The sequence below is a fragment of the Arachis ipaensis genome, chromosome B10 (assembly GCF_000816755.2).
Source record: "Arachis ipaensis cultivar K30076 chromosome B10, Araip1.1, whole genome shotgun sequence".
NCBI classification, from domain to species: Eukaryota; Viridiplantae; Streptophyta; class Magnoliopsida; order Fabales; family Fabaceae; genus Arachis; species Arachis ipaensis.
The window spans coordinates 109,445,438-109,456,848 of record NC_029794.2 but is presented as its reverse complement, the minus strand read 5'-3'; the positions used below and the strand labels follow the sequence as shown (position 1 = coordinate 109,456,848).

General features: G+C 37.7%; 1 protein-coding gene across 1 annotated transcript; it reads left to right on the top strand.

Annotated features, from left to right (window-relative positions):
• On the top strand, positions 2,808-4,749 carry LOC107623545 (deSI-like protein At4g17486). Its single transcript, XM_021114875.1, has 3 exons — positions 2,808-3,117; positions 3,199-3,486; positions 4,131-4,749. Exons 1-3 carry the CDS (start codon positions 2,979-2,981, stop codon positions 4,376-4,378), a joined length of 675 nt encoding a protein of 224 aa, XP_020970534.1. The 5' UTR covers positions 2,808-2,978; the 3' UTR covers positions 4,379-4,749.

The following is an 11,411-nucleotide window of genomic DNA, read 5'->3' as shown; positions in this document are numbered from 1 at the left end:
TATGGTAAGAAAAGGATTGCAATAACTAACCTTTCAATTAAATTTGACATGTTTAAAATGTTAGCAATATGTTTTCCTGTTATTTTTTTTATCTGCCATATGTTTTCATCTCCAATAATAAATAATATCTTTACTTTGTCAGCATTTCAGATTTGATTTTCAGTGATGAAGAATTAAAGGAACTAACTTTGATTGAGATTGAGCAAATCTTGAACAATAATGGGAAAAGCTTGCGAGATTATCCTACGATGCCATTTCCATCACGAGATACCAACCATCTTAGAACACAAAATAAAATGATATTTGATGAGTTAAATTATGATCGTATCGTATTAGAAGGCTAACACAATGACTGCCTCTCAAAATTAACTGCAGAGCAAAGGAGGGTATATGATAAGATCATCAATGCAACAGAAAGTCAACATGGACGTGTATTCTTTTTGTATGGCTATGGAGGTACAGAAAAAACTTCCCTTTGGAAAAGTTTAGCTTCCGCACTAAGATCAAATGGACAAATAGTGTTAATTGTTGTATCTAGCAGCATTGCCTCTCTATTGTTACCTGGAGGTCGGACTACACATTCTAGGCTTGCCATACCATTAACTCCAGATGAGTTCTCTACTTACAACATCAAGCAAGGAAGTCTATTAGCAGAATTAATTGTAACAGCTAAGCTAATTATTTGGGACGAAGCTCCTATAATGAGCAAATTTTGCTTCGAAGCATTGGATAAGACAATGAGAGATTTGATGAGGTCATGATAAGAACCTACAATTGCCATTCAGAGGTAAAACAATTGTCTTTGGTAGGAATTTCAGGCAAATTTTGCCAGTGATCCCAAAAGGAACAAGACAAGACATCGTAAATTCGTCTTTAAACTCCTCATACCTATGGCAGCATTATAAAATATTAAGGCTCACCGTAAACATGCGATTGCAATCTATGACTACAGATAGTCAAGTAGAAGATTTAAAGCAGTTTCCTAAATGGATTCTTCATGTTAGAAACTAAAAATCTGAAGGAACCTCTAATGGATGTAATATGACAAAAATACTGCTTGAATTCCATATCACTGATTATAATGATCATATTCAAGGAATTGTTGAAGCAATATATCCTTATTACATTGCTAACATGGCTAATGAAAGCCACTTAAAAGGTCGAGCGATTTTAGCTCTTACAATTAATGTCATAGATGAGGTGAATGATTACCTGACTGTATTGAACAACAATGAATACAAGACGTATGTTAGTTCCAATACATGTGTTTCCGAGGGAGGTGTCAATGCAATTGAAGCCATCCACACACCGAAGTTTTTAGCAATAATTAGGTGCTTAGGGGTTCCAAATCATGAAATGAAGCTAAAGGTTGGTTGCCTGATATGCATATTAGAAACATTGATCACTCACCAGGGTTTTGCAATGGTACGCGGTTGATAATTACAATACTTGGAGAAAAAGTCATCGAGGCAAAATTGTTAAATTCCAAAAGCTGTGTCGATAAGGTCTTTATTCCAAGAATGACACTCACACCGTCAGATGTCAGGTTACCATTTAGATTCTAAAGGAGACAATTTTCTGTGATGCTTTCTTACGTAATGACAATAAACAAAAGTCAAGGATAATTCATGGACCACGTGAGTTTGCTACTCAAAAAAAACCTATTTTTATACACAGGCAACTTTATGTTGCCATCTCAAGAGTGACAAATAAGAAATGGTTGAAAATTCTAATTGCTCATGATGAAAACACAGACAAGGCTGAGAATGTTGTCTACTCTGAAGTCTTTAGAAATATATGACAATGCATTCAACATTAGGTATTGTTTAAAGCTTTCATGATTTATATATACATAAATTTTTGCTCATAAAAAGCAATTTATTCCTTAGATCACATTGTTGTGACTTTATTGCCAATCACAATGCTACATTTCATCAACATTATTTTCTTATTGCAATTTATATCATAATGTATAATTTTCTTATATTTAGCTCAATCTTACGGATCGAGTGAGAACATCAAAATCTTTAATTTTAAATATTTAAAATTTTGCCACATGAGATATCAGATATCTTATCATCAACAAGGGATTAAGACTCATATTGTTCACTTAGGTAATCTTACTCAATCACAATCATCAGAATATATGCCATCTATTTTTTTTTTCTATTATTCATATCATCAAAACATTACTCAGGGATAACAAAATAATATCAACTTCTTCACCTATCCTTTTTTTTCTTTATATAAATCGGTTCTAAGTGCTTTAGAATTTCCATATAGTTTTCTAAATCATAATGATGCTCTTCGATTTTCAACACCAAATAAAAAACTAAATACGTATTCACTTCATCTTATCATATACTGCATTTGTATTGTCTATGCATAACGCGAGTGTCTTGCTAGTATATATATATAATTTAATTTTGATGTATTATCACTGTAAAATAATTTTACACGTGCATTCAATTACGTTATACCAGCAAAAATAACTACTTTTCACATTGATTGCATAAATAATTGCTCGCATGACTGTGTAAAATATTTCACACTGTCAATACATCAAAATATGATTGGTTTAAAGTAAACAATAAAGAAAAATGAAATGATTTTTATATGTTTTGTTTTAATTTAAAATAATTTATTGAAATGAATATGAATAGATATAAATAGCAAAAATAATAGTACATATAAAAAGTTAGTTAAAATTTTAAAGAATTATGAAAAACTTAAAAAATATTTGGCATTTGAATAATAAATTTGCCAAAGAAATAAAATCCTCCAAAAGTTGTTTCTCTAATAAATCTTAAGAAACTGAGAGGATATAACTGTGTGATGAATAATAGTGTGGTACCCAGTTGGCTGTGGAGAGCAGAGACGATATAATAATAGTAATAATAAATGAAAAAAGCGAAAGCTGGGTGAAGAAACAAAGCAAGTTATTCTGGAATTTTTCCCTCCGAAGAAGAAGAGAAATTATGCTGCGGAAACTGGTGACGGTGCCGGGGAAGAAGAAACCGGGCACAGTGCCGGTTTATCTGAACGTGTACGATCTGACTCCCATTAACGGCTATGCCTATTGGCTTGGCCTCGGTGTCTATCACTCTGGTGTTCAAGGCAATCTCCTAACTAACCCTACCTTTGGCTTTCTTCTTTCTTCAATTTCTGTTTCCTAATTCTGTTTTTTTCTGCAAGCAGTTCATGGAATCGAATATGGTTTCGGTGCGCACGAGCACGATACGACGGGGATCTTCGAGGTTCAGCCACGGCACTGCCCTGGCTTCACTTTCAGGAAATCGATATTCATAGGAACAACGGATCTGGGCCCCAAAGATGTTAGGGCTTTCATGGAGAAGCTTGCTCACCACTACTCTGGCAACACCTACCACCTCATCTCCAAGAATTGCAACCACTTTTGCAACGATGTTTGCCTCAAGTTAACCGGAAAATCTATCCCTAGATGGGTTAATCGACTTGCTAGACTCGGTAACCAACACACAATGCTTCTTGCATTTCATTTTCTGCTCGACTCATGATAATTCAAATCCTATGTTTCTCATTCTGGATTTCAGAGATATAACTAAATGTGTTTTTTCCCATATGCTTCGGGGGGGAGTGCATTCATGGTTTCAATGTTTGCATGACCTAAAGGTCTAAAGTTCCATTTTTGTTTATCTAATAGAATGAATTTTAGCATAAGGCCAATGAAAGCTTATGTATAATATTCACGCAAAATCCAAAAGAAGTTTTTGCGCAAAGGGTTGTGTTAGAGATATAATTATTGATAAGGAAAATGGTTTATGACAATACCATTATCCAGTCCGGCAGTCCCTATAAGTTTAGGGTCGTTTTGCGGGAACTACAATCTTTCACATGTCAAAAGGGTAGTTTACCCTTCAGATTAACCTTTTCTTTCTCGTAGCTCTTACTTGAATCAACTCACTTGTTAATTGATTAATTCTCATAAATACTATGTTCTGAGATGCACTTCTTGTGTGATTCATGTTTATATGCCGTATCTCTAAAAATTAATCTAGAAATCCTGAATACATGTGAGTGAGATTTTGATCTAAGAGGGCTTGTTGAAAGGATTTAGCATTTACGATCATGTTATGATTTTTAAATTGAAGGTCTTCTCTGCAACTGTGTTCTTCCTCCGGGGCTTAACGACACCAAGGTTCGACAAGTTACATCAGAAAAGGTTCAGGAAGGAGAGAAGAAGAAGATGAGGAGTCAATCAAGCAGGTACGAGGGTTCCTCCAATCCTCCATCAGTGCCGCGAGGTTCGGCGATTAAAAGTAGTAGCCAAAGACATTGCCTTCCACCATCTTCGTCCCTGATTAGTGCTCCTTCAGGTTCAACCTTAACAGTAAAGTAAATCTATTGCAGCACTCAATTCAAAGTCTCTATGCCACCAGGTTGGGTGATTAAAAGTAGTGGCCAAAGGCATTGCCTTCCACCATCTTCATCTTTGATTAGTGCTCCTTCAGGTTCAACCTTAACAGTAAAGTAAATCTATTGCAGCACTCAATTCTTAAGTCTCTGGAATATGTAGGGCTTTTAGGAACTATGTCAAATGTGAGCAACCTAGGTTTGAACAGGGTAGGAAAATTGTTCATCTTGCTCTCCATCTTTCTGTTCTGCCATAGTGGCTATAGCTACTATGTAATGGTTGCTTTGTTTTGTCACTGTTATTTTTTAAATGCTTGCTTTCTTCAGTTCAGTGAATGAAGAGTTCCTTTATCTCTACATGTTTGTCTAAATCACTCTACAGCACGGAGAAAATCTTAGCCAGGCTTATTCTATCACTGTAATCTTTTAGGCCGTCAAATTATAATTCAAGTATTCAACCTACGCAAAAGCAGGGAATCATGATTTGTCTTTGTATTGTAAAACGCATAACATCACTTGTCTAAAGATTGAATGTGGTTAATATATTTCATAGTGGTTAACAAATGCTCTAAAAGTTTCTATAATGCTCATTTTTATTTATATTCTATATAAGTTAAATAAAAAAAAAACAAAGAATTAGGGGTTGTTACTTGTGAGTCTTGTTTAAATTGTAATGCGTAAATGCTCGTATTTATCTTTGATTTGACGGGGGAATGGGGTGGGATTTTTATGTAATCAAAGAAGGCATAATATCCGAGGATGAGACTTAGAGGACCAGGTGCTCTGGCTTCCGCTTTAATTTTCATGGTAATGGGCTTTAACATTCAATTGGACAGTGGTAATCATGAGGTGTTAAAGTAGCAAGTAGAAGATTTTCAAAAATAAAAAAAAACCAAAGAGAACGCCTTATCTAATTGGTTGACTACATTAAAAAGGACTAGGCCCAACTAACTAGAATACAATAATGAATAAAAACTAGTATCCTTTATCTTCAACAGTTTTGTTGAGAAAAGAATGTTGACGGGCTAATTTTTTTAGAGATGGATAACATGTGTTATTCAGTAGCATGGATAGATTGAGAATTATTTTTAATGTAAAATGAAAATTCTGTGGGTCAGATTTTGTAGTGGAATTTTTTGGATACATAAGTCTGACAGATTTTTTTTTTAAATTATTTTCTACAATTCTGTGATACGCTCCTCATCTTCATAATACAATAACACACACTCTTTTCTAATATTAAAAATAAAAAATAAGTGTTGACTGCATATACCAAAAAAGTGTTAACCGAATTTATTATTACTTTTTCAAGAAATTTAAATTGTAATAATACTACATGAACAATTATATCTGAACAACCATTCAACAGTTTAAGATATAAAAATTTTTATATTTAAATTAATGACCAAAATATATATTTTATTTGTACAAACTTAGTTTGTTTATTAAACATTATCATTTAAAGGATTTAATTAGGAATATAGGTTGGATCTCTCTATTTCTCTCTATCCCACCAAAAAATTTCTAAAAGACTTTTACTTTGAGGGATACTACTGGCGACCCGCCGCCCAGTTTTGGCAGCAGCAGCCCTCCATTATTTCTCTTCTCAACTTCTAATACTTCTCCTCTCTTTCCTTTGCTCTTTCTTACCCCACCTACCTTCTCTATTATTTTTCTCCTCCTCCATTTTTTTTTTTGATTTTCTTGCGCTTGGTATCCGATTTTTTTAGATATGAAAAATTTTCTCCTTTTTTCTAACTCCTTCCTTTTTCCTTTCTTTCACTTTCTCTTCTCCGCTGTCTCCATTTCTGATTTTAAGTTTTTTTTTCGGTTTTTTTGTTATTGTTTTTTAATTTTTTGGTTTTCTTTAGTTTTTCCTTTTCTCCCTCCACAGTTCTTATTGTAGACTATTTTCGGATCTGAGTTTAATTTTGTGTTCCTAGTTTTAATAACCCATCTATAATATTTTTTCCATCTTTTGTAATGTTGCTATTGGTTCCCTTTATGGTTGTTGGTGGTGAGTTGATGTTATAGATCTGTTTTGTCAATTTTTAGCAAATTGATGGTGGTTCGATATCTAATGGTCTGGGAGCGAAACCTACTCTTCTTTTGCGAGTACCAGTTTTTTCAAAGTGCATCAAAGACCTTTCGATCGGATAAGAACTTAAGAAAATCTGAAAAACAGTAAATAAAAACTTGAAAATAAATTGACCGAACTTGAAATGATTTGCATTAAATTTAAATAAAACAGTAAAATGCCTTCGATTAGATCAAAGGACTTTTGATATGAAAAAATAAAAGTACTGAAGTGTAAATTGGACAAGATTATTAAATGTTGCTTGAAAATAAACTTGCTTGAAAAGAAAAGTTTGCAAAAAATGTAAATGAAAAGTAAAAACAAGTGGAAGGAACCCTATAGAAAATTTACTCGAAGCAGACTCAGAAATTCGCTGGGATGTGAGTGTGCGTGAGTAATTTTTGAAGCAAAGTTCCAACCCCTGTACCTTCGAGCCTTCTTCTATTTATAAAAATTCATAACTAATCAAATTAAAGTGTAACTCCCATGTTCATTAATCCATAGGTAACTGTTCCCGCTTCTTTTGCTGGACAAAAAGTAACGTTGAAAGAAACAATCCTCGAACCTTTGATCCTTCGATCCAGCATCTCGATCAGCTCGCTATCCAATCACAACACAAATTCCTATTCGAACTTCCTTGCCATCCCCTCCAATATTATCTTTCCGTCGCAAACGCACACTTATTGGTTCTTTGAATCCTCTTCTTTTCAAAATAAATTGTTTTCAATCAACAAATTGTCCCCTAGGATTAATGTGTTATCCTTAATGTCATCTTGAGAAAAACACTTAATCCTAATATGCTCTCATCATAAAGCATTAATTAATCATAAATGAAAATTTACTCTTCTTCATTTACTCACGCTCATCTGACACGTTTCCCATTATCTTTTTAACTTCTCTCTCCACCACTTCATCTTCTCCAAGAAGTTACCTCAATTTCAAATTTTGAACTTCCTCATACGAAACGGCAAAAATAACTTTTACTTATTGAAGAAGAATTTCTTACCATCACTTCATCTTCTACACTTCTATTCAAAACTTCATCTCCTCTTTTTCTCCGAGTTCTCTGCACTACCCATCTGTTACTATACTTCACCATTACCAACCTTTTACTTTCATACACCAATGGCTTCTTCTTCAAGTCACAATGCTCCTACTGCCCGAGACAAGGGCAAAGGTCCTGTAGCTCAAGCTCAATAACCGCCGACTTTACAGGTACTCAACCAAATCAATGATGAGATCATTGAAGACCCCCATCCTCAACCTGATGATAAAAGGATTCTCATCCCGTTCACCATTGACGATGTGACATGCTATTTTATTGGCCTCATCCAAACCCTAGAGAGTGCCAATAATTTTATATCTAAAATAATAAGAAAATAAGGAAAAGATGCTCACGCATTAATAACGTCATTCTTGGAAGGAGGACCATCAACGAATTATCGGCCATCATTTGCACAAAGCTCCTTACAATGAAGTTCGTGGCCAACGATGGATCGATGGGATTGATCCGGGGAGACTTAAAAACGGTAGTTGCTTGTGACAACGCTAGCTTAACATTGAGAAAGAAATCAAACGAGGTAGCTGGAGTGTTTTTGGCAGACCTAGACGCCAGGGTTGACGAGAAACTGAGGCCTGCCAGGAACTTCCCAAGGAGACCTGGAGAAATTCCAGTAGGAGATACGGAGGATAAGTTTACGTTGGTGAACCAAAACCTCCCCCATGAATTGAAGAAACCTCTGATGGAAGTCATTAGTGAAAACAGAGGCCTTTTCTCCTGGACTCCAGCCGGCATGCTGGGGATAGACCCTAGCTTCATGTCACATCGCCTGGCTGTGAAGTCGGAGGCCCAACCCAGTCACACAGTGAAGGAGAAAAATGTTGTTGGAAAGAGTTGACGAGGTAACCAGGTAGACGAGTAGCTTATTAGAAGCCAGCTTCATTAGGAAACTTGACTACTCCACATTGATGGAGTAGTCAAGTTCCGGGGAGACTTAAAAACGGCAGTTGCTTATGACAACGCTAGCTTAACATTGAGAAAGAAATCAAACGAGGCAGCTGGAGTGTTTTTGGCAGACCTAGACGCCAAGGTTGACGAGAAACTGAGGCCTGCCAGGAACTTCCCAAGGAGACCTGGAGAAATTCCAGTAGGAGATACGGAGGATAAGTTTACGTTGGTGAACCAAAACCTCCCCCATGAATTGAAGAAACCTCTGATGGAAGTCATTAGTGCAAATAGAGGCCTTTTCTCCTGGACTCCAGCCGGCATGCTGGGGATAGACCCTAGCTTTATGTCACATCGCCTGGCTGTGAAGTCGGAGGCCCAGCCGGTCACACAGTGAAGGAGAAAAATGTTGTTGGAAAGAGTTGACGAGGTAGCCAGGTAGACGAGTAGCTTGTTAGAAGCCAGCTTCATTAGGGAACTTGACTACTCCACATGGCTTTCAAATGTGGTGCTTGTGAAAAAGGCGACTGAGAAATGGAGGATGTGTGTTGATTACTCAAATCTTAACAAGGCATGTCCCAAAAACTCATTTTCCCTTCCCAACATTGATGTTTTAGTAGATGCGGCGGCGGGATACAGATTTTTGAGCTTTATGGATGCATATTTGGGATACAACCAGATCCCGATGCACTGACTTGGCGAAGACAAAATGGCGTTTATAACGCCAGCGGGGACCTACTGTTATAAGGTCATGCTGTTTGGGCTGAAAAATGCCGGGACGACATACCAAAGATTGATGAACAAAGTCTTCAAGGATTACATCAGCAGGTCAGTAGAGGTTTACGTGGATGACATATTGGTGAAGATGGCCGAACCAGGTTGCCTAGTAACCGACCTGAGTGCCATCTTCGACTCACTCCAGAAGTACAACATGAGGCTAAACCCCCTGAAGTGCACGTTTGCGGTGGAAGCGGGAAAATTCCTTGGATTCATTATCACACAGAGAGGGGTAGAGGCGAACCCGGATAAGTGAGAATCCGTTCTTTGCATGACAAGCCATGGATGCATGAAGGACGTACAGAAATTGGCGGGGAGACTGATGGCCTTATCACGCTTTTTTGGCGCATCGGCAGCCAAAGCGCTACCTTTCTTCAACTTGATGAAGAAAGGGATGGCCTTCGAGTGGATTCCAGCCTGTGAAGAGACTTTCAATCACTTTAAGAAAATCTTGTTAGAACCACCAGTTCTTGGTAAGCCAAAAGAAGGAGAGACCTTGTAGCTATACCTGGCAGTTACAAAAGAGGCTATGGCAGCTGCCCTGGTCCGGTAAGAGAACAAGCAACAACAACCTATATACTTCATAAGTAAGGTGCTCCAGGGAGTAAAGTTGAGATATGCCAGGATAGAGAAATTAGCTTATGCCCTATTAGTCTCCTCTCGAAGGTTAAGGCAATACTTTCAAGGACACTCGTTCACTCTGCGAACCGACCAGGAAATCCGATAAATCTTGCAAAAACCTTATCTAGCCGGGCGAATGATGACTTGGGCAATAGAACTATCTCAATATGATATCATGTACTAACCTCAGCACGCAATTAGAGTACAAGCAATGGTTGATTTCTTGGTTGAAATGACTGGAGATGCTTTCGAGGTCCCGAGCACACGGTGGAAACTCAATGTAGATGGAGCTTCCAACCAAGCATTCGGAGGAGTCGAGATCATTCTAGAAAGCTCAAAAAGAATAACTTATGAGAAATATATCAAATTCAAATTCCCTGTCTCGAACAACCAAGCCAAATACAAAGCTATGATTGGTGGCTTAATCTTAGCCAAAGAGGTCGGGGTGGCAAAGTTTGAAGTTAACAGTGACTCTCAGGTCGTGACCTCACAAGTAAACAGGACATACCAAGCTCGGGACCCGTTTTTGCAAAAATATTTGGAAAGAACTAAATAGTTATGTAAGGATTTTGCGGAGGTAGTGGTCCAACATGTACCCAGAGAGAGAAATGCTAGAGCAAACCTTTTGTCAAAATTGGCGAGCACCAAGCCCAGAACAAAAAAACGATCTCTCATCCAAGGCTTGGTGAAGGAGCTGTCGGTGGTCCTCTGTTTGACCTAAGCTCAAGAAGAACCTCTTTTTTGGATCAGCCCAATACAAATTTTTCTTGAAGAAGGACAATTGCTAGAAAATGAGAAAGAAGCCAAAGTTGTGAGAAGAGAGGCCGCCAAGTACAGAGTGATACAGGGGCAGCTATACAAGAGAGGGCTCAACCAACCCTTACTGAAGTGTTTACGGACCGATCAGACGGAGTATGTCCTAAGAAGTGCATGAAGGATATTATGGACACCACATTGGGAGAAAATTCTTAGCTCGGAAGCTCATTAGAGCTGGTTACTACTGGCTCTCCATGATGGCAGATGCTCAGGAGTTCGTTAAGAAATGCAAGAAATGCTAAGAAAATGTGAACTTCCACAACACATCAGTAGAAGAGCTAAGCTCTGTTCTGGCTTCATGACCTTTCTCCTAATGGGGAGTTGACCTACTGGGTTCTTTCCCAGTGGCCCCAAGACAGGTCAAGTATCTCATTGTGGCCATTGATTATTACACGAAGTGGGTGGAGGCTGAACCATTGGGAAGCATATTATCTATAAACTGTCAAAAATTCCTTTGGAGACAAGTGATCGTCAGGTTGAGAATTCTAGAGGTCGTGGTGTCGAATAGCCAAACACAATTTTTCGACAAGAAATTTGGGGAGTTCCTGGCAGGCCTCGGAATCAAACAAAAGTTCTCCTATATGGAACACCCCCAGAGCAACGGACAAGCCGAGGCAACGAACAAGGTCATCCTCAGTGGGCTGAAGAGGCACTTGGATCACAGAATGGGCTCCTGGAAAAACGAGTTAGCCTCCATCTTGTGGTCTTACAGAACAACACCACAATCTTCTACTGGGGAGACGCCCTTCCGACTTACTTACAACGTCGATGCGGTGATCCCCC

Excerpts from the sequence above, each read along its gene's own strand:
- LOC107623545 (XM_021114875.1), top strand. The coding sequence starts at position 2,979 with ATGCTGCGGAAACTGGTGACGGTGCCGGGGAAGAAGAAACCGGGCACA. Across the intron at positions 3,118-3,198 it reads CTATCACTCTGGTGTTCAAG|TTCATGGAATCGAATATGGT; the intron begins GCAATCTCCTAA and ends TTCTGCAAGCAG. Across the intron at positions 3,487-4,130 it reads TAATCGACTTGCTAGACTCG|GTCTTCTCTGCAACTGTGTT; the intron begins GTAACCAACACA and ends TTTAAATTGAAG.